This window comes from Capra hircus, chromosome 20 (genome assembly GCF_001704415.2).
Source record: "Capra hircus breed San Clemente chromosome 20, ASM170441v1, whole genome shotgun sequence".
Lineage (NCBI taxonomy): Eukaryota > Metazoa > Chordata > Mammalia > Artiodactyla > Bovidae > Capra > Capra hircus.
Genome location: NC_030827.1, coordinates 40,261,058 through 40,285,055, shown reverse-complemented (window position 1 = coordinate 40,285,055; position 23,998 = coordinate 40,261,058). Strand labels below are relative to the sequence as shown.

Here is a 23,998-nt window from a genome sequence, read left to right as displayed (position 1 = left end):
GGAAACTCTGGATTGCAAGGAGGGCCTCGCTCGGTTCACTGCCATAGACTTGAGAGCCGGGAAAAGTCAGCAGAACTCAGCAGTCACGCCAGGTCAGGTAGCGCCGAAGCAGCAGAGAAATCCGACCTCTACCCCAGTGTCTGATCGCGGGCCAGGAACAGGCAACCCGAAATTTCCCGGAAGCTCAAACTTAGCGCGTCTTGCTCGCTACGGCGGCCGAAAGGGTCCTGGAGTAATAGGCGGAGTCAGCCCGGAAGAAGGCGCTCGCGCATTGTGGACTTCTGGGCGCCGGAGATGACCCGCCAGGAGTGAGTGCAGGTTCTGTAGTTTCCTATCCGCAGTTTCCTCTCCCGCCCAGCCGCGGCCTGATTTCCTAGAAGGGGGCCCTCTATTCCGCGTTGTCGGTTAGCTGCCTGCTCTCCCATCAGGTTAGGAGGCGGAGTTTGGGCGCTTTCCGATTGCATCAGCTGTGGACCACGTGGCGCAAGCGCAGTGCTCCCAGGCGCCACTGACCACTTCTGCTTGGGGACGGCTGTCCTTTCCTCCTGGCTGTCGATCTGGGATTTAGTTTTTTCTTGGTGGTTTGCGGATGTCCGAGGAGCAGGCCAGTAGCCCTTCAGCGAAAATGGGAGACGAGGAGAATCCGGTGAGTGGGCTGAGTGGAGCGCGGAGGCAGCGCTGGCGCTCTTGTATCCGTGTTGCCCAACGTGGGGAGAGGGAGGGGGTGGAGGAACCCTGGGGCGGGGGGCGCAATAGAACTCCCGGACAAGTCAGGGTCCCCTTTGGAGAGGAATCGCAGATTCGTAAAGCAGGGCCGGGCCTTGCAGATCATCTCTGGGTCCATCCTCTTTTTTTAGATGAGGACGCTGAGTGTCTTGCTCAGAGCCACACAACTAATTAGAAGCCGAGACAGAATTAGAATCTAGAGCTTTGGGCTTCTAGACTAGCGTCTTTGGCTCCCTGTAGTCGGGAAGAATGTTGCGGAGCCTCATTTAATTGTAAAACCACGTACCGGTTAAAGACCCAGTGTAAGAAAGGGAAAACCAAGTCACCGATATCTGCCCAAGTGTATAATAAACGGTGGAGACCACCCCACCTGGCAAACTCTAGAGAAGTTACACACCCCCCTGCCCGATGCTGGAGGCTTGCCTTATCACATTGACAAACGTTCATCATTTGAACTTTTCTCATCATTTGAACTTTTCGCTTTAGTGGCATACTCTGCTTGGGAACATCTTCCCAGTCTTGTTCAGTGGGCCAACTTTTGGGTTGAAAGTTCAGATCGCTTTTACGTAAATATATAGTATGTGCACTTGCCCATCTTTGATCTGTTTTCGTTGGAAATAAAGAACGGCTGCCCCGTCACGTTTCCAGTTGTTACAGGAAAGGTGAAGTGGACCTCAGGGTTCCAGAGAGACCCATTTTAGTATCCTGGCTCTCCTGTTCACTGTGCTGTGCTTAGTCGCTCGCTCAGTCGTGTCCGACTTTTTGGGACCCTATGGACTGTAGCCCACTAGGTTCCTCTGTCCATGGATTTCTCCAGGCAAGAATACTGGAATGGGTTGCCTTGCCCTCCTCTAGGGGATCTTCCCAACCCAGAGATCGAACCCAGGGCTTCCGCATTGCGAATGGTTTCTTTACCCTCTCAGCCACAAGGGAAATCCTGTTTACTAGCTGTATGCAAATAGAAAGTTACTTACTCTTTTTGAGCCACTAGCCTCATTTGTCAAATGGAGAGGTGTTTTAGAATACAGAAAAAACCTTGATCTTAGTTCTGTCCTTTATCATTACTGCTTTCATTTAGCAGTATCCATGTGACCAAAAACATTTAATCCGAAAAACAGAATTGTTTCCTTCTCTTTCCATTTTGAATTTTCATAGATAGACCTGCAATTAATTTTGTATCCATCTTTTTACCTGAATACTTGGCTAGTTATTAATAATATTAATGTTCACTATTATATTCTATTATTATATATTACTTATATGTAGTATATATTATATATTATATATATTACATAATATTCACTATCATATTATAATTAATATAATATTAATCATATAGTGAAGGCATGCAGGTAATCTTAGAATCCTGTCAGTACTTTACTTGACTAGAATGGACTTAAGGTGTATTCATTGTTCAACTGTCGGCTGTAGATGAACCTTAAAAGTTCATTAAGTCCTGAATCCCACAGTAGGGGAAGTGTTAGCTCAGAAGGAAATTTGGAGTAATATTTTTACAATTTGTTTTGTGTTTTAAGTGATGCAAGTCCTAAGTTTTATGAAATTGAAAAGAACAGTCAAAATGTCCACAAGTGATAAATGCATGAATAATGAAATGTTATTTGACAGTAAAAAGGAGCGTAGTACTGATACATGTAATGTGGATGATCTTGAAATCGTATACTGGCTTAAAGAAGCCAGTCACAAATACCTTTATTGTATGATTCTATTTGTATGCAATGCGCAGAATAGGCATGGCTATAGAAACAGAAATATTAGTTGTTGCCAAGTGCTGGGGAGATCGGGGAGGGGGGATTAACTGCTAATGTGTACAGGATTGCCTTTGGGGATAATGAAATTGATTGTGGTGATAGTTGGGCAACTATAAATACACTGAAAAACCATTGAATTATGCATTTTTTTATGTGGGTACATTTTATGGAATAGGAATATATCTTGAACTGTTTTTAAAAAGTTCAAAGGTCAAAAACATTTACAAAACTAAAGTACTGTGCCTCCCCCGCCCCCATCCCAGTTCTGCCCTAACACTCCTTCACTGCTGAAGATCACTTCCTCCCTTAGAGTTGACCACGGTCAGTTTCTGGGGGGGTGTCTTTCCTTCCTACCACTTACAGGTTTTCTGAACCTAGAAAAATTATCTAACTTTTTCTAATTTAACCATGTGTAAAATGGGAATGATAGCCATCTCACAGTGTTTCTGTGAGAATCCAAGGTGATTGTGGAGGAACTCTGTAGATGGTAAAACCTTTATGTGGTGAAATTTGCCTGAGGATGTTTCTCTCTGAGGGAGGTAAGTCGTTTATTTCTGAGACGATACTCTTTGTACTAGTGTAGTACTGTTAGCTGCTGCTGCTAAGTCGCTTCAGTCGTGTCCGACTCTATGCGACCCCATAGACAGCAGCCCACCAGGCTCCTGCGTCCCTGGGATTCTCTAGGCAAGAACACTGGAGTGGTTTGCCATTTCCTTATCCAATGCATGAAAGTGAAAAATGAAAGTGAAGTCGCTCAGTCGTGTCCAACTGTTAGTTGCTAGTCATGTCCAACTCTTTACAGTAACATGGACTGTATAGCCCACCAGGCTCCTCTGTCCATGGGACTCTCCAGGCAATAACACTAGAGTGGGTAGCCGTTCCCTGTAGCATCCCTTAATGTGGTTCGGGATTTCTCAACCTCAGTGCTCTTGACACTACAGACTGGATAATTCTTTGTGGTGGGAAGCTGTCCTGTGCCTTGTTGGATGCTTAGCACTATCCCTGGCCTCTACCCAGTCTATGCCAATTGTACTCCCCAGTTGTGACAAGCAAAAAGGTTTCCAGACATCGCCAAATGTTCACTGAACGGGGCACTGCTTCTGGGTGAGAACCATTGCTTAAGACTAGTTCTTGCCGTTGGTGTCTTCTTGCACAAGACTTACTACTTTAAAACTTTCTTGTGACTTCCTGGCATTGAACTGAATTCTAAGAAGTCCACAGAGGACACCACCCTTACGGCAGAAACTGAAGAGGAAATAAAAAGCCTCTTGATAAAAGTGAAAGAAGAAGGTGAAAAAGTTGGCTTAAAGCTCAACTTCAGAAAACTAAGATCATGGCAGCTGGTCCCATCACTTCATGGCAAATAGATGGGGAAACAGTGGAAACAGTGTCAGACTTTATTTTTGGGGCCTCCAAAATCACTGTAGATGGTGACTGCAGCCATGAAATTAAAAGACACTTACTCCTTGAAAGAAAAGTCATGACCAACCTAGATAGCATATTTAAAAGCAGAGATATTAGTTTGCCAACAAAGGTCCATCTAGTCAAGGCTATGGTTTTTCCAGTGGTCATGTATGGATGTGAGAGTTGGACTGTGAAGAAAGCTGAGCACCGAAGAATTGATGCTTTTGAAGTGTGGTGTTGGAGAAAACTCTTGAGGGTCCCTTGGACTGCAAGGAAGTCCAGCCAGTCCATCCTAAAGGAGATCAGTCCAGGGTGCTCATTGGAAGGACTGATGCTAAAGCTGAAACTCAGGACTTTGGCCACCTCATGCGAAGAGTTGACTCATTGGAAAGGACCCTGTTGCTGGGAGGGATTGGGGGCAGGAGGAGAAGGGGACAACAGAGGATTAGATGGCTGGATGGCATCACCAACTCGATGGACATGAGTTTGAGTGATAGGAGTTGGTGATGGACAGGGAGGCCTGGCGTGCTGCGATTCACGGGGTTGCAGAGAGTCGGACACGACTGAGTGACTGAACTGAACTGAACTGAACTGAACTTCCCTTTGACAGTGGTGAAATTTCCTCCTCTTTCAAAATCAGATTTCTGCTTTTTAAAAAAACGGATGCTAAAATAACATCCTCAAAACTTTCCTAGGGGCAGCTTGGATGGCTGTCAAATTAGATTAAAATAAAGAGCCTTCATGTCTTTTTTGCTTCTTTAGGTAGGTGCTGGTGAAGAGAAACAAAAGGAAGGAAGCAAGAAGAAGAATAAAGAAGGATCGGGGGATGGAGGTCGAGCAGAGGTAAATGTTTTCAGGGCAGTCTCATCAGAGATTGACGGGGCAGGGAGCTGTCTTAGACTCGTCCTGTGTGAGAGTCTTATGGTTTTCATGGGATTTTAAGATGGCACAAGATGGAAAAATCAGGGAGAAGAGCCAGGAAAGTCTAAGAGGGAAAGAAAGACTGGCGGTTACTTGTTATTGAAAAAGAAAAACAGCTGAAGTATGATTGTAAAATAATCTGTGGGATTAGATATGAAAAACAGAACAAACGTTGCTAAAAAGAGGACTGTGATAATTACTTAGTTGCCAGATTGGGTGCTAGCCCTCTGACCATTTCATTCAATGAGACATTGAGAAACTTTGGTGTTTGAGCTTATACTGAGTACAAGGGAAACCAAAGAAAGCCCCATTCCTTCATCCCATTCACACTGTGTCCACCTGGACCTGCCACTGGGGACTGGTTTTAAGCCAGGGCAAATCTCTTAGAGGCCTCACAAGTGTAGTGAAAATGCTTTCAGTTCACCAGGCAGACACTGGAAGGAACTGGCCTCCCAGGAGTCATCCCAGAATCCACCTAGCTCCTGGGTGCTGCAGGAGGCAGTGAGACTCGTCTTCGTGCTTTGTTTTTGAAGTTGAACTGCTATGAACCAGCCTTCACTTTTTGCTTTTGTCATTACGACTATTTTATTAGAGACTCTTTAGAAAACGACCAAAAGACAGAAGAACAAAGGAATAGGCTCTTAAGAAGTATCCTATAGCACAGTAAACTGACTTAAGAGCTCTTTTTATAAACGTTGCATTGCTAAACTTAGAGCACTTCCACTTACTGAAAGGTAAGTTTGTAGTGATCAAGCACCACTAAGTGTTGCTTAGAGCCCTGCATAACCATTTCTGTTATGTTTTGTCCATTGTATCGCACTGTAATTTGGGGGGAATTGTTGACTGAATTTCAGAATTTGTAAGAAAATGCATATGTTCCCTAATTTCTTTGTTATACTATAAGAGTAGTACATGCTATTCTGTTAAAGTTTGAGAATTAGCCTGGAAATAGGAAAGAAGGGATATAATTCGAGGACTTTAATGAATCAAGAATTGTGAGTATGATGTGATTGAATATGTATGTTAAGTGATCTGTCTGGAAAAAAAGTGTACAGTGAGGTATCCAAGACCTTTCCTCCTCCTCCATACTCCCATCATTTACATACTTGTCTGGTTCCGCTTCTGAGGGCAGCGGTAGGTCTTATTCTCCTCTTCAGGGCTAGGTACAGAGAGTATCTGCTCCATGAGTGGTGAATAAGTTAAGTTTAACACTAAGTGCCTCTGATCAGGAAGTGCCAAACAGATGTGGAGATAAACGGCCAAAAGATGCAGAGGGTTATGTTGGTGGGTTGGACTGTACTGATGCTTCTGAGTAGGTGGGGCCCAGTCATGTGAGCAGGATTGTAGTAATAGAATGATGGGCTCTGAGCTTTCAGTTAATTTATTGGTGCTTCCCTATCAAGGATTATGGACCTCTGTAATGATTTAATGAAAAGCCCCCTAAGAGCACCTGAATGACTAAAGAAAGGGAAAGAGTGTGGTAGGAGGGAGTTCTAAAGAGATCAAGACTCTTCCATTAAAAAAAAAAAATTAAAAGCCAAGAAAAAAATAAGATTGAAATGAGAAGGAAATTTTGTAAGAGGGAAAAAAATAAAGCACTACTTCACATAAGATAAATCTTTTCATTATTATTTCTTTTGCTTTTCTATATGAAAAGGAATGTAAGTATTTACTGACTGTCTATTTGTTATCTTTCAGTTGAATCCTTGGCCCGAATATATTAACACACGTCTTGAGCTGTACAATAAACTAAAAGCAGAACATGATTCCATTCTGGCAGAAAAGGCAGAAAAAGATAGCAAGCCCATTAAAGTCACCCTGCCTGATGGTAAACAGGTAGACGCAGAATCCTGGAAAACTACACCATATCAAATTGCTTGTGGAATTAGGTATGAGCTATATCTGTCTTGACCATTTGTTGTTTGTAACTAAACTTTTTTTTAATCTTGCCAAGTTTTATCCTCATAACAGTTATGTTCCTGTTCAGTGCTTATATTGTGTAATTTACTTTATTTGGGTTTTTTAAAAAATTAAAACAGTTTAGAGCTTTGTGGTCAAGATTCAAAGGGAATATCTTGAAGACTTTGGTCTTATTTTACGAAAGATTATATATTTCTTCTTCATGCACGCATGCTAAGTCGCTTCAGTAGTGTCCAATTCTGTGCGACCCTATGGACTGTAGCTCGCCAGGCTCCTCTGTCCATGGGATTCTCCAGGCAAGAATACTGGAGTGGATTGCGTATCCTCATATATTTCTTCTACTTTGATCATAAAATGTCACAATAAGCAAGTAGAGACTGCTTCATCTATTTTGACTGAAATTCTCAGTTTTAAAATTAAAAATGAAAGTAGCTCATCTCAAATGGGAAAGTTAAAAAACTAACATGACACATGAAAAACTATATTATTTTTGTAAATCTAATGTTAAAACTTTTGTTGGGCTGTGTTAAAGTTATTTCAGGTAAGTGAGAATTGGATGCATACTTTGTAATAAAGTAAATGCTTTCTTAATCTGATATGATAGGGATGATTAGCTGGTAAGTTTATCAAAAAATGATAAAGTTGGAAAGGCATAAATCGATACATATATTTTCTACCAGGTATTGGCAAACTATGGTCATTAAAAAAATGACTAATACGACTATAATGCCAAGGTTGGGGGTGGGTGGAGTGCTAATTAAACTTTTATATTATCTTAACACGCTTGAAAAGCCATCTGAGTGCAAAGTCCTTCCAGATTTTTATGTGGTTGTTTCATCCACACCTGACTTGAAAATTTTTTAAGTGACTTGCCTGTATCAAGCCTTCCCAAACATTCAACTTGGTTTTCACAGAAACTGTCATTCCCTTGTTGTATTGTTTACCTGTTTCTGTTTACTTATAATGATTACATATTGAGCTGAAACCACTGAAAACATCATGTGAATTGTCAAAAATGATTATCATCACTAACATATTGTTGAACCTAAGAGATACAATAACAAGTGCACAGATTTGGGAGCCGTCACACACAGCTGGTTCTTGACAAGCCTACTATGGGAGCAGGAGCACTTAGGCCCATGAGCCATGTGCTCAGTATGCCCGGGCCTTCTTTCAAAGGGAATGTTGCTATTAATTCGACAAACCTAAAGTACTTCTACCTTACTCCAAAGGTGGTAAGACTATTAAGCAAGTTTCCATGTGAGGTCATATATAACTGGATATATGGACAGACTTTTTAAAGTATCAGTTCAGCCTTTCATTTGAGAGAGAATTTTACAGGTTGGTTGGTTAAGAGATTTCTCCATTGTTGTGCAATGAGATTGTAGCTGTGTCTGTTAAAATCCAGGCTCCTGTCAGTCCAGGAATTCATTCTCTGCATACTACAACATTCTTCAGATTATGTTGTACTTTATCCAGTGGCCAATTGGAAAATAATTTTCCGCTTTTTTTAAATTGATGCTTCTATTGCGGCTAACTGGTCAGAAAATATTTTGGGGGAAACATCAAAATTCTAAGTTGAATCATGTAAGACACTGGTGAACTCTAGGCCTAGAATTAAATTAGTGATATGAAAGTGAGAGTGTTTTATGACATTTTTACAAAAGTCCAGAATAACTTCTTGTTCTGTGCTAACAGACTTGATACAGGGTTACCACCAAAATATATACATATGTGTGTGTGTATATATCCACAGGGTGTAATAAAAGACGAGATATGTCTGTATATAATGTTTGCTTATTTCGGTTCTCACATCAGCTGTTGTGCTGCAGAAGATTCTTTTTTATAGAGTCTTGTGTTTTTACACCTGTGTGTGTATATATTTTAAGTCAAGGCCTGGCCGACAACACTGTCATTGCTAAGGTGAATAAAGCCGTCTGGGACCTAGACCGTCCTCTGGAGGAAGATTGCACCTTGGAGCTGCTCAAGTTTGAGGATGAGGAAGCTCAAGCAGTAAGTTTTTATTCAGATTCATAGTCTGTTCCAGCTTATTATTTAAGCCAGCAGGTGGCTAACGTTGGTTGATGTCTCATCGTCATATTTGAAGTCTTGATTTTATCTTTCATGTAGGAAACAGAATGAAAGTGCTTGTTTTATAAAATTAAGAAGTGCAGAAGTGCACTTAATTCAAATTTATTCTTACTCAATATACTTCAGTGAAGGAAAAGTGCTCAGAATTTTATTAGAAATTGATTAAGCTAGTAAAAATTGTTTTCTACACTCTTAGTCAACACTTAATCAAGATGTCTCTATTAATTAAATTTGAAAATGATTCAAATTTCTGTTCCTTTTGGACAATTGATTTTCGTATCTTTCTTACTTTAAAATGCTGAAAGCACTATAAAAATCAGTCTGCATTTGACAGCAGAGTTTTCCCCTTATTTCTCCAGGGTGGGATACTGTATAAGAAAAAATAAAATATTTTGTTTTAGTGATGGTGATTTTGCTTAAATGAATCAATGGTTTCCAAATGTACTCTGGAGTCCTTAAGTTTTTTATGAGAATTTAAATTACTTATTACTTTTTATTTTGATTTCAAGGTCCATATGTTTGTTCTTGGTTTTAAATTGTATTATAGGATCTAGTTGTGTGGTGTTTGGGGCCAATAAGAAAAAAGGGCTTCCATGGTAGCTCAGATGGTAAAAAATCCACCTGCAACGTGGGAGACCTGGGTTGGATCCCTGAGTCAGGAACATTCCCTAGAGAGGAGGGCATGGCAACCCACTCCAGTATTCTTGCCTGGATAATCCCCATGGACAGAGGAGCCTGGTGAGCTATAGTCCATGGGGTCGCAAAGAGTTGGACACGACTGAGCAACTAAACACAATAAGAAAAAAAATCAGGTATAACTTGTAAGTGATGTTCCACAGCCAAGTAAAGGCCAGAGCATAGCCCGTGGGGTTGACTCAAAAGACCCTGGGCCATTGCAGTTAATAAGACAGTCATGTTGTGGGTACCTGTTGTTTTCAGGGAACAAAATCCATCCCATTTAATTAATGATGCTAATTTGTATTTTAATTCATTTAAACAGATAATTCTAAGATACAAATACAATTTAGTAATTAGAATCCTTTTAAATCTTTTTCGCTCTGAATAGAATCACATTGCAATCTGTAGATTTATAAATTTAGGTCTTCTTGTCTTAAATTTACTCTATACTAAACTTTATGTATCTTTCAAAACAAATAATTAATTTACAACTTGTACTCCCAGACTCAGACCACCTTATTTTTCTTTGAATTTTCAGGTGTATTGGCACTCAAGTGCTCACATAATGGGTGAAGCCATGGAAAGAGTCTATGGTGGATGTTTGTGTTATGGACCACCAATAGAAAATGGATTCTATTATGACATGTACCTTGAAGAAGGGTAAGTTGTATAACTGGATAAAGAAAAATAAAATCTGAATTACTGTGGGTTCATACTTTGTTTTTAAAGATTTGTCAATAAGGAGAAATGATATAAAGCTTATTGCTTCACAGTTATAGTTAAAGAAGAAATGATATAAAGCTTATTGCTTCACTGCTGCTGCTGCTGCTGCTGCTGCTAAGTCACTTCAGTCGTGTCCGACTCTGCGCGACCCCATAGACGGCAGCCCACTGGGCTTCTCCATCCCTGGGATTCTCCAGGGAAGGACACTGGAGTGGGTTGCCATTTCCTTCTCCAGTGCATGAAAGCGAAAAGTCAAAGTGAAGTCGCTCAGTCATGTCCGACTCCCAGTGACCCCATGGGCTGCAGCCTACCAGGCTCCTCCGTCCATGGGACTTCCCAGGCGAGAGTACTGGAGTAGGCAGTTACAGTTAAAGGAGAAATGATATAAAGCTTATTGCTTCACAGTTACAATTAAAGGAGAAGTGATATAAAGCTTATTGCTTCACAGTTACCCAGTATTCCTGCTAAGAAAACTTGAAGTGTTGTACTAACTCTTGAAGTAGTAAAGACTTTCTTGAGAGCTCTGTTCTAGATCAATGAAGGTGATTTAGATCATAGACCTAAACTGTATGTTGGGGAAAGGAAATGAAGGTTGAACCTCTCCTTTCCTAGTGGGACATGTGGGAATGGTCTTCATGAAGAGCAAGCTCAAAGTCACTGAAAATATAAAAATAGTTTATAAAAAAATGTCTAGTTTAAAATTCTTAGTATATGATGCAAGGGTCTAAAATTCTTAATATATGATGCTGGGGTCTAATCTTCTATATTAAAACCTTGAGGTATTCTAAAGACATGTTCCCCTAAGCTGTGGTGTGAGTAGAATGCGATAGAAAGAGATTAATTCTATTTTATTCTTCAGGGGTGTGTCCAGCAATGATTTCTCTTCTTTGGAGACTTTATGTAAGAAAATCATTAAAGAAAAGCAAGCTTTTGAAAGATTAGAAGTTAAGAAGGAAACTTTACTGGAAATGTTTAAGGTAAATTGAACTGTAACATGGCCTCCACTTCTGTTTCCCTCATTAACGTTACTTAAAGTACATTGGGCTTAATGTACTAAGTCGATGCCTATCCTATTCTTTAGAAAAATTTAACAAATGTTTTTAAAACATGTATGACATTTATAGTCATACAGTGCTTAGACATACTTCAAATTGTATTTTAGCTACAGTATTTAGAAATAAAACGTAAAGAGTGGTTATTTTTTAAAATATTTTTTTCTATTTTCAGTACAACAAGTTCAAATGCAGGATTTTGAATGAAAAGGTGAATACTCCAACTACCACAGTCTATAGGTAAGACTATCAAGTTTCGTTAAATACTACTATTGTATATGTCATTTTAAGTCTTTGTTAAAATTCCTTTTTTTTTTTTTTTTTTCAATCTTCAGGTGTGGCCCCTTGATAGATCTCTGCCGGGGTCCTCATGTCAGACACACTGGCAAAATCAAGACTTTGAAAATACACAAAGTAAGCGGTATAACTTTGGAGGCTCTATGTAGACCCACTTGTCTACTAAAGATGTCACGTTTATTTAAACTTGCATTCATTTCTCTTTGCAGCCATGTTTCTCTTGCAGACGTAAGCGTGGATTTTTTTCTTGTGCTGTCTGCTGACTGTGGGCACTGTATGTCACTAGCTGGTTTTTGTGTTTTTTTGTTTTTTTTTTTTTAATGGAAATTCTCTCAAGCAGCGACTGAGACTCACCACCCATCACCAGAGCACATGGTGGTGGATTTTTGGGGAACGTACAAAATCACACAGTCAGGCTTTGAGACCGACTCTCTATAGGTTGCATGCTTTTGCCTTTTGTTATGTCTAAGGTGGTAATTATCCAAGTTGTTCTTTTTTTTAACCAAACTAATCATGCCAATAAGATTTTTGTTGTTGTTGGTTGGTTGGTTGATTTTCCATTTTTGCTCAATCTTTTTGTGAAAGAAAGGTGCCTCTAAAGTCAGTTTTGTTTGTGGAGTTGTGATGTCAGTGGGTATTGAGAACTGGGCAATTTTGATAGGATTAAGCAACTAGCTTCGTCCTGTGGAATGAGTACAACCACTCTGGACAGACCTCAGCAACTGGGAGATGCTTATATACTACATGTTGGCTTTTTATGCCATTTTTCTTGAAATAAGGGCTAAATATGAATTTGACTCATAATGTAACTGTGAGAAATAACATGTAACTCTTAAATGAGATATTAAGAATTTGAACATTATCTCATGGTAATTCCCTTTTTTCAGAATTCCTCCACCTACTGGGAAGGCAAGTCGGATATGGAGACTCTACAGAGAATTTATGGCATTTCGTTTCCAGATCCTAAGATGCTGAAAGAATGGGAGAAGTTCCAAGAGGAGGCTAAAAACCGAGATCATAGGAAAATTGGAAGGGTGTGTTTAAAAGAATAATGTGTGTAGACCAGATTTTCATTTGAAATATAATTGTATCAGGTAATGGGAATTTAATTCTGAAGAGGTGCTGTAGCTTTCAAGGACTTACTGTACTGTCCTGGAAAAGCTGTAAATTACTTACTCATTGTCCACATTGTCTTTCTAGAGTGTGTTCAGTACTGTGCAGAAATTCATTTTAACTAATTCTTTTATTGAGAACACATGTTGATGGCCTATACTTTTCTGTAAAAGAAGTATAGCAGCATTTCGTAGAGCTGGGAGATGCTTTTGAAATTCTCTGCTCTCGCTGACTTACTTGAAAGACATGGAAACTTAAGTCCCAGAAACGTTTATCTGCTTGTTGCCCAAGATGACACAGAGCATCAGTAGTGGATTCTGTGGTGTCCTTTTCTTTATTCCTCTACTCCTAAATGTTTTCTAAACTGGAAGTTAAGTTCGGTAAAAAATACTCATTTCTACAAGTGTGTTCACTGTGCCGGGCATGATCCATATGTATACGTATAAACTTCCTTTTGCTTTTGTATACCCAGGACCAAGAACTCTACTTCTTCCATGAACTCAGCCCTGGGAGTTGCTTCTTCCTGCCCAAGGGAGCCTACATTTATAACACACTTATTGAATTCATCAGGGTAAGCCATATTCATTCTTTTCCTCTATAGATTAAAGACATAAGTTGATTTTATTAGATAAGATCTGTCAGAGGGAAAGATAACCTTGTGTTTGAGAAGAAAGACTTTAAAGAATAAATGAAAACGGATGTATTAGGTCTCATAAAATGTATAAAAAATTCTTTCCTCCTAATACATGATCTAGTCCATATAGTTGGGTATATGTGCATGAGACAAGCTGGTGAGCTTGAAATGGGGCCTGTAACCCCTTATGTGGGAGATCTGTGGCTTTCTGACTGTTCATTTGTATTTTCTTTGAAAAACAAGTTAATCTTTACATTACTTTTTTCTTTGTAAACTGTGACAACCGTACATTTATAGAGAATAACACAACCAGTATCTCTGTACTCATCTCCTAATTAAAACATATCCAAATGGGGTATATTTGCTTCAGATTTTTTATTGAGGTAGAGTAATACATGGGCTTCCCTGGTGGCTCAGTGGTAAAGAATCCTCCTGTCAATGCAGAAGACATGGGTTTGACCTCTAGGTCAGAAAGATCCTCTGGAGAAGGAAAGGGCAACCTACGCCAGTATTCTTGCTTAGGAAATCCCATGGACAGAGCAGCCTGGCGGGCTGTAGTCCATAGAGTCACACACTACTTAGCAACTAACAGCTGAGTAATACATACATGGTAAGCGGGGAGAAACTCTCTTTTGAGACTCCTTTCTGATCTACTTCCTTCCTTTCTTCGAAGAAACTATATACTATTTTAAAGTTAGCATGGATGGATCCTTTTTGTGCTGTTGTTTTTACATCTCCCATATAAATATGTATCTAAATTATGTGTTTGTATGCTTCAAAGTTACACGCATGAAGTCTTGATGTGTATTAGTCTGCCCTGTGATTTTCATTTCGGATAAGTACACATCTAGTCCATTTTCACCTGTTCAGTATTAATCCATCGTATAACTTCCACAGTGTGTCCATGTCCTTGCTGGGCGCACTGACGTCGTCTCCCTTTCCCCCATGTGGCCCATGGTGCTGGAGTACCCTCCTCTTGTCCGTGTGCAGGGGCTTCCTCTTTGTGAATACCTCCCAGTGGAGCGTCGAGATTTTAAGATGTGCACCTTGAACTTCACTAGATAGTGCAAAATGGCTCGTGAAATCGTTCCTTGCACCTGATGTGTAAGCATGTATTCCCTACACGTGTGTTGTGTCTGTTTCCTAACAGAGTGAATACAGGAAACGAGGGTTCCAGGAGGTGGTCACCCCGAACATCTATAATAGCCGGCTCTGGGTGACCTCGGGCCACTGGCAGCACTACAGCGAGAACATGTTCTCCTTTGAAGTGGAGAAGGAGCTGTTTGCTCTGAAACCCATGAACTGCCCGGGACACTGGTATTCAGCAGTTTTGAGTTTCTCTCAGAGATTTTCTAGATTGTTTTTCCCCCTTTGAAAGTATGTTAAAAAAAAAAAAAAAGATGTAATCAGAAGAGTATTTAAATACATCATAAATGCAATGGTGTAACGTCGTCTGTGCCCAGCTAGACCCTCAGATCTGTAGACACTCAAGAGTGGCACTGGGGCAGCATCCGGGGATGCAGAACAGGGGAGACTTTCATTTATTTATTTATTTTTAAGATACATGCATCATAACCTCCTGCTGATGAATCGACATCCTTGGAAAATCCTCCTTGCCTTTAGGCAGCTCACTTTGTATCCTTGGAAGCTGGGTGAGGAGCAGCGTAGGGCAAACCAGGGAGAGCTGTGGCTGGCTGCAGGTGGCCAAGACGTAGCTCCTAGCACTGGTCCCAGCAACCAGGCCCAGAGGGCAGAGGGCGTGAAACGGACAAGTCTCCGTGTTGGCCCTGGCTTGTAAGTCAGGGACCCAAGTTCAAGTTTATTCTTAGTCTTCCCAAGTTCTTCAGAGTTTCGGAAGTACTTTCAGACTAACCGGGAACTAAAGCACTTTGGGGAGCAGTAAGAAAGTACAGGAGGCACAGTGGTAAATCTCCCGTCTACCAGTGCAGGTAGACGTTAAGAGACACGGGTTCAATCCCCAGATTGGGAAGATCTCCTGGAGAAGAGAATGGCAACCCACTCCCGTATTCTTGCCTGTCCCACAGACAGAAGACGCTGGTGGGCTACAGTCCATAGGGTAGCAAAGAGTTGGACATGATTGAAGTGACTTGCATAAGACAACAGCTCAAGTACACACTTTCATTTCCACTGTTTCTATAGCTAAGATTTTCTTTACAATATGAGCCTTAAAGGCCATCCTCAAAGAGCACAAGGATAGGACTTCAGACTTAATGGAAATACATTTTTTATTCTGGCTTGGTCATGGATGGTTGTATTATAATTTATTTGCTGCTTTATTCATGCAAGTGCTTAGAAAAGCCCAGACTTTTGATGTGTGAACAGCTAGATCCAGTATTTGGCAGCCTTCCTTAGCAGTATCAGAGAAGCAGTTGTGTTCTTGTGAAATTAAATGTCAGTGGATTTTACTTTGCTCTCTTCTTTAGCCTCATGTTTGATCATCGGCCAAGATCCTGGCGAGAGTTGCCTCTGAGAGTTGCTGATTTTGGGGTGCTTCATAGGAATGAGCTGTCAGGAGCACTCACAGGACTCACTCGGGTCCGAAGGTTCCAGCAAGATGATGCTCATATATTCTGTGCCATCGAGCAGGTATGAGACACTGGGGTGAAACACTTTGAGACATGTCAAGAAAATTGAGGAAAATTAAATTATCACTGTCCCCCCCCCCTTTTTTTTTTAAGATTGAGGATGAAATAAAAGGTTGTTTGGATTTTCTGCGTACAGTATATAGCATATTTGGATTTTCTTTTAAACTGAACCTGTCTACTCGCCCAGAAAAATTCCTTGGAGATGCTGAAGTATGGGATCAAGCCGAGAAAGTAAGTGGTGGCTTTCAGTGAGCTTCAGAATTAACTTGAGTGAAATTGGCTTGCGCCATAATGTGAGAAAGCCAAGCTTCTTTAAATGGATAAAAGCGAAAGAAGATTGGAAATGGTTTCTAGGCTTGTGTAAGCCAGTTTTTTCCTCTGTGATTTTGTATTTTAGACATGGTTGAGTGTGTTTTTTTTTTAGTCATCACGCTGTAACCTTTAAAGGGGTTTGTGTATGAGTATGTCTAGGTGGACAAAATTGTAAAGCAAAGAATAGTAACCCGTAAAGTAGTTATAATATTTTTAGTCTCAAATTAGGATGGAAGAAGTTGCATTTGAACAAAAATTTAAATCATTTTGTTTTATCCTTAGCAACTTGAAAACAGTCTGAATGAGTTTGGTGAAAAGTGGGAATTAAATCCTGGAGATGGAGCTTTCTATGGTCCAAAGGTCAGTACCAAAGTCTAATTGAGAGAAATACGTCTTTTCTGTTCGGGTGAAGGAGAGATTACTTTAAAGTTTTTAAAAATTCACCCCTAATAGAACCCAATCTTTGCATCTTAGATTGACATCCAGATTAAAGATGCTATTGGGCGGTACCACCAGTGTGCAACAATACAGTTGGATTTTCAGTTGCCCATTAGATTTAATCTTACTTTTGTAAGGTGAGTTTCTAAGTGTCTGCTCTGAATATTCTTCCATAAGGACATAAAGGAACATATATACAAAATAAAACAATTTTTTTTTTCTTTCTAGCCATGATGGTGATGATAAGAAAAAGCCAGTCATTATCCATAGAGCCATCTTGGGGTCAGTGGAAAGAATGATTGCTATCCTCACTGAAAACTATGGGGGAAAATGGTAATGTCTGTCATTATTTTCTTGTGTTTTTGTCCAGGCTGTAAATTAACTGTCAGAAATGTCTGCTGTCCAATGTAGTTCTGTGATGGAAAGGGACAATGATTCTAGTTGTTGACTTCTAATTAATGACAAGTGTTTACTAAAAAATAAGGAATCACAGTCTAAACCCAAATTTTTTAGCTAGAAGAATGTTTGTAATTATTTTTAGCAGTTGATTGGTTTGAACGTTATATAAATGCTTTCTAATTAGGAGTTATTAATCAGTAAGAAGCTTATTGTTTTGATTGCTTTCTAAGTAACTTTGGAAACTTATAAAACTTAGTTTTTAGAGTAAACAAAAGTAGGCTTTCAGCAGTACCTTGTTCAGTGTTACTGATCATAATAAATAAGCATTTTGGACCCTTTAGAAGCCAAGTTTTTGGGTTTGTTTTTTTTTTTTTTTTTTTTTTTTTTTGATTGAAAGTACAGAGTCCAAACCAATTAACATTTTTGTGTCTCATTTCTAGAAATGTTTGTTTCTGCTGGCAAGATAATAAGCACATTACTTGCATTTTATTTTCTTATCACCTTTGTCTGGGCCCCATTTTGGGAAGGCAGTTGAAAACAGGAAATGGTTATGAAACACCCATTTTGTACAGCCTGCATCATTACATTACAGTCACTTCAGTTTCATTTGTAATTTGATTAGTTCAGACATTTTAAGTCAGGGATGTCATATGTATAAATGAAATAAGCTAATTTCTTTTCAGTTATATTTCACAAAATCAAAACAAATATGGGCAGTATTCTCTGCACAATCTCGAGAATAGGGAGATCCTCAGCTGATGCTTTACCAAACCTGTAGTGGGTGGGGAAGAGCCCACAATTGGGGTGGAATTTAGTGCTCACCAAATTCAGCCTAATTTGGTGCTTGAAGGTGAAAATGAAAGTCGCTCAGTTGTGTCTGACTCTTTGCGACCCCATGGACTATACAGTGCAGAAGGCAATGTCACCCCACTCTAGTACTCTAGCCTGGAAAATCCCATGGATGGAGGAGCCTGGTGGGCTGTAGTCCATGGGGTCGCGAAGAGTCGGATTCGACTGAGCGACTTCACTTTCACTTTTCACTTTCATGCATTGGAGAAGGAAATGTCAACCCACTCCAGTATTCTTGCCTGGGGAATCCCAGGGGCGGGGGAGCCTGGTGGGCTGCTGTCTATGGGGTCGCACAGAGTCGGACACGACTGAAGCGACTTAGCAGCAGCAGCAGCAGCAGGACTATACAGTCCATGGAATTCTCCAGGCCAGAATACTGGAGTGGGTAGCCTTTCCCTTCTCCAGGATCTTCCCAACCCAGGGATCGAATCCTCCCGCATTGCAGGTGGATTCTTTCCCACCTGAGCCAAGAGGGAAGCAATTTGGGGCTTACTCCAGCCTAACTGTAGCAATTACTCCCTTAATTGTAGCAAGATAACTTGAAAATAGAGGCAGGACCAGGAGCAGCACTGGCTTGAGTCTGCAGCAGGTGGGGATTGGGTACCTGAAATCCCTGAAAGGAGAACTGCACGTGGGCTCCCTTTTCATAAGCAGTGAAAACACACTCACTTTTACCAAGTACCATCACCAGTTACTAACAGTTTCTATTTGTTGAGTCCTGCAAAATGGATCTTGAATAAACTGAAGGCACAGTCTGTGTCCCTACATGAAGAATGAGTAATACAGTAACACTTGAATAAAATAACCTTTGGGGTAAAATAACTTGAATCATTAAGTGCTTTGCTTTGTCAGTGTGTTAAGCCCTCCAGCAGCAGGTGCGTGGTGTTTTCTGTTAGCTGCTATGTTGGATTATGGGGCATGGTCCCAGCTCTCTATTTGCTTTGCTCTCTCTGCTTAGCAAGACAAGTCTTAGTTACAGATTTTCCCTTTTTTCTGCTCCTGAATTGCCCTTCAGTCCTTATTGGACATTGGAAAAAGAGCCAGGTTTTTGGAAGTGGTCCTTGCATGTTTTAGGAAAAGGTACTGAATAGTAGACTAAGAATTGTGCTATCCTTGTTGAAGAACGTTCCCAAATTCACATTACATATTTTCTTATTTCTTCTAAAGGCCCTTCTGGCTGTCCCCTCGTCAGGTAATGGTAGTTCCAGTGGGACCAACATGTGATGAATATGCCCAAAAGGTAATCCTTAAGTATGACTTTCTTTAAATTTAATAGCTATTGTTCAGCTTTTCAGATCTCAAAAATTATATCTATGCTTTCTAAGTCAAGCTGCTGTGATATAGAGAAGTGTTTACATTTTCAGTCCTTGGTAAGCCTAAGTAGATCATATTACCTCTTTAATGTTTTTTTATGTGGTTCTGTGGTGAGTAGACTTAATTTGGAAGTCTAAACTAAAACATCAAGTGTGTTTTAGTTTTAATATTAGCAAATTGTGTGACACGTAAATTCAAATGCATAATGTAGTATAAACTGCTCTTTGACTCAGAGTAATTTTGGTTTGTTTCTAACGCACATTTCTTTAATTTGAAACTTTTTTTTCAAGTTGATGGTATGACAGAGCAATCTTTGCCCTCCCTACCAAAAAGCCACCTTACTAACAGATGTACGAATATCCATTCATACCTCACACCTTAAAGAGTAGAACAGTCTATTCTGTTATACAGCAATTCCATGCTAAGGAATCTCAAATTATGAAAAGTTGAGTTATTAATAGAAAGCATGGTTTCATAATTGCAAGCTGAAAGTAATAAATTGGCTAGACAAAAATCTATATATCAATGAATAACATTGTAGCATCAAACCACCACATTGGACTTCCCTGTCAGTCCAGTGGTTAAGCCTCCACACTTCCATTGAAGGGAGCACGGGTTCAATCCCTGGTTGGGGCACTAAGATCACAGACCACACTGTGCAACCAAAAAAAAAAAAACCCAGCCTGTGTTCAGATCAGAATAAATTGCATTTGAGTCTCAACTGCCTTTTAATAAAGAAACATTTAAAAAACCCAACTGATAGTCAGACTATTCAAGATACACTGTATTCCTATCACCTCACACAGTAGTTTTAATCAGTTATGCTTTCCATGGTTAACGGATTTTACTTTATTGTATATGCATTATGAAAGCTCACGGTAGAAAAAAGGTCGGTTTTAGTTAACTCACTTTTCAACTGTAACACTGAGTTTCTCCACGTGGGGATGGAGTGGCATTTCAAATTGTGTTGGGGGTGGATTTTTGATGATACTGAGTTGTAGGGGGAGGGCACTGCTATTAATCCTCAATGACTAGAGACCAGAGATGTTAAATAGCCTGCAGTTACCAGGCTTCTTACCCAGTGGCAGAATAACTCAACTAACATGTGCACAGGGCTCGTGTTAAGGAAAAAAGCACTGGTGCTTCATACTTTGAAATAGGTTACAGTTGAGAGTGTAGTCTTATCCTGGCACTGTAATAAACTAAGTAAGAACCTTTCTGAAATTTGCATACTTATAAAATCCCAGGAGGTTCATTGGTTAATGATCACTAAAGCGTAACAACCTATTAGTGAAATAAAAATGACCCGTTCAGATCGTTCTGTCTTATTGAGTGGTAATTGGTTTTCAGATGGATGGAAAATTTAACCTGGTTTATTTAATTCACAGTTTATCTCTCAAACAATATATCGTTTTGTAGTTCCACATCATGATAATATATGCTTCAGTATATTTGTTAACATTCCTTTTTAATGTTTGCATAATTGTCCAAATTGTTTGCTAAATAAAATTATTTAAGATCAAAATATAATTCTCCTTGAGATCTGAAGAATTCTCTGTGTTTAAATAGGTACAGCAACAATTCCACGATGCTAAATTCATGGTGGACATTGATCTGGATCCAGGCTGTACATTGAACAAGAAGATCAGAAATGCACAGTTAGCACAATATAACTTCATCCTAGGTAAGAAAGGAGACTTACCAAAGACAGCCTGCCAAACCTTAGGAAACCTTGAAACTTGGAGATGGAGGCTTAAGGGAATTGTGATCATCAGTAGTCTTTCCAGTCCTGATCTCAAACTGTATGTTTGTTCTGTTGATACAACAAAGGAACATTTTGGTTTGGAAACTTGAAAGCTTCAAGTAATCTTGAAAGGTTTGTCTAAAAATCTTCTCCCCTTCACCTCCTACTTTTCGTCTGGTGAATTTGTATTAAGTTGGCTGGATTAAGTGACTTGGTAATAAGCACAGCAGTTCTAGTCATTGCGGAATGGTGGGTTGGGTTTTGTGTTTCCATGAGTAGATGTGGTCACCTGTACATTTTAAAGAATCAGAAGCTACAGGGTGGATTTCTGTTTGAATATTCAGTAGGAAAATTTTCACCTAACAAAAGTTTTCTGGGTTTTGATTTAGTTGTTGGTGAAAAAGAGAAAACCGGCGGCACTGTCAATATCCGCACCAGAGACAATAAGGTGCACGGAGAGCGCACGATCTCTGAAACCGTTGCGCGGCTCCAGCAGCTCCAGCGTTCCCGCAGCAAACAGGCAGAAGAAGAATTCTAAGGAGGGACTTCGCCCAGCTTGGCTCAGCAGAAAAGGGTGAACACGCTTGCCTACCATGATCTTTGTATGATGGAAAATATCAGCTTATACTAACCTTAGAATAATTTGGCAGAGCCTTTGGAGATTACTGCAGATCAGTGTTTTTTAATTTAGACTTTATACGTATTTGAAGAAGGTAATTAAAAGGGACACAGTACCATGATTTTATTCATTAAATTTCTGAACACTGGAATAAAAGCATGAGGAATGTGCTAATGTAATGTGGAAGAATGTTTTTGTAAACGTAATACAGCTAAAATGTAAGTTTTTTTCAGATTTGGTCAATGGAAAAGATTAGAATTGGATTATGATATAAAAATAAAAACTTCTGTTCATGTAAGTTTCAACCACTCTGTCCTTCATGTCCATACACACCTACCTGGAACAAATCACATGATCCAATATTTATCTTTCATGTTTTGTAACACAGATGATGTAAGTTGGGTGGAGAGCTCTAGTCCATAGTGTATGCTATTCTCAAACTGCACTATAAACCAGGGGCCTGCCGCTCAGTTGTAGGATGGCATCTTGTAGGAATGTCACTTGTAGCTGTTTGGGGGACACAGACCTTTCAAAACCAACCATGAAGCTATTTTAGAGTGAAAGTGAAGTCCCTCAGTTGTGTCCAACTCTTTGCGACCTAATGGACTGTAGCCTATCACGCTCCTCTGTCTATGGGATTTTCCAGGCAAGAGTGCTGGAGTGGATTGCCATTTCCTTCTCCAGGGGATCTTCCCAACCCAGGAACTGAACCCAGGTCTCTCACATTGCAGGCAGATGCTTTACCGTCTGAGCCACCAGGGAAGCCCATTTTTTTTTTTTTGCACAAATTTTTAAGAAGGGTGAGTCATGGATATAGATATCTATTTCAGTTTCCAGTTCAGTCACTCAGTAGTGACCGACTCTTTGTGACCCTGTGAACCACAGCGTGCTAGGCCTCTCCGTATATCACCAACTTCCGGAATTTACCCAAACTCATGTCCATGGAGTCAGTGATGCCATCCAGCCATCTTGTCCGCTGTCATCCCCTTCTCCTTCTGCCCTCAATCTTTCCCAGCATCAGGGTCTTTTCAGATGAGTCAGCTCTTCACATCAGGTGGCCAAAGTATTGGAGTTTCAGCTTCAACGTCAGTCCTTCCAGTGAACACCCAGAACTGATCTCCTTTAGGATGGACTGGTTGGATCTCCTTGCAATACAAGGGACTCTCAAGAGTCTTCTCCAACACCACAGTTCAAAAGCATCAATTATTCTGTGCTCAGCTTTCTTTATAGTCCAACTCTCACTTCCATACATGACTACTGGAAAAACCATAGACTTCACTAGATGGACCTTTGGTGTCAAAGTAATGTCTCTGCTTTTTAATATTCTGTCTAGAATATTAAAAACTTTCCTTCCAAGGAGTAAGCGTCTTTTAATTTCATGGCTACAGTCATAATCTGCAGTGATTTTGAAGCCCCCAAAAATAAAGTCAGCCACTGTTTCCCCATCTATTTGCCATGAAGTGATGGGACTGGATGCCATGATCTTAATTTTTTGAATCTATAAAGATCTCTATATCTAGATATAAGAAGGATGTTTCATAGATACAGAGAACAAACTGCTGCTGCTACTGCTAAGTCGCTTCAGTCGTGTCCGACTCTGTGCGACCCCATAGACGGTAGCCCACCAGGCTCCCCCGTCCCTGGGATTCCCCAGGCAAGAACACTGGAGTGGGTTGCCATTTCCTTCTCCAATGCATGAAAGTGGAAAGTGAAAGTGAAGTCGCTCAGTCGTGTCCGACTTCGCAACCCCATGGACTGCAGCCTACCAGGCTCTTCCATCCATGGGATTTTCCAGGCAAGAGTACTGGAGTGGGTTGCCATTGCCTTCTCCAAGAGAACAAACTAGTGGTTACTAATGCAGAGAGATAAGAGGGGAGGGGCAGTATAGGGATAGATAGAGGGTTAGGAGACACAAACCTTTAGGTATAAAATCAGCTACAAGGATATATTGTATAGTACTAGGGAATTTACCCAGGATTCTGTAATGAATATAAATGGAGGATAATCTTAAAAATTGTGAATCACTATGTAACTAATTTGTATTGTACATCAGCTGTACTTCAGTTAAAAAAAAAATGTGTGTTTATGGCAGACTCTTCTGAGCCCTAGAATTCTATATACAAATTCTGTATTCTCTCATAAGGAATAATTTATGAGTTTCTTTTTTGCCAATGAATGGTGTTTGGGAGAACACAAAGTAAGGAATTTCTTATTTTTAATTAATAAATGGAGACTTATTAATTCCTCATTAGTGATTCTAAAAATGTAACATCTTGTCAGTTCTCCAGTAACTCCAGTAGCTTGTTTGCTAGGATCACTTCAAAGTAGAGCCAATTTGCATCGACTAATCCTCATTTTAATAAAGGAGATAAGATCTTTAATCATAGGG

The 23,998-nt window shown here is 40.1% G+C and overlaps 1 protein-coding gene across 1 annotated transcript; it reads left to right on the top strand.

The window, feature by feature from the left end:
• Positions 267 to 21,914, top strand: TARS (threonyl-tRNA synthetase). The gene is made up of 19 exons (XM_005694824.3): positions 267 to 646; positions 4,662 to 4,742; positions 6,519 to 6,709; positions 8,630 to 8,753; positions 10,048 to 10,169; positions 11,092 to 11,209; positions 11,460 to 11,524; positions 11,620 to 11,698; positions 12,469 to 12,615; positions 13,167 to 13,265; positions 14,479 to 14,645; positions 15,773 to 15,935; positions 16,028 to 16,165; positions 16,529 to 16,606; positions 16,721 to 16,821; positions 16,913 to 17,017; positions 19,100 to 19,172; positions 20,816 to 20,930; positions 21,380 to 21,914. The coding sequence occupies exons 1-19, from the start codon at positions 590 to 592 to the stop codon at positions 21,526 to 21,528; spliced, it is 2,172 nt and encodes a 723-aa protein (XP_005694881.2). The 5' UTR covers positions 267 to 589; the 3' UTR covers positions 21,529 to 21,914.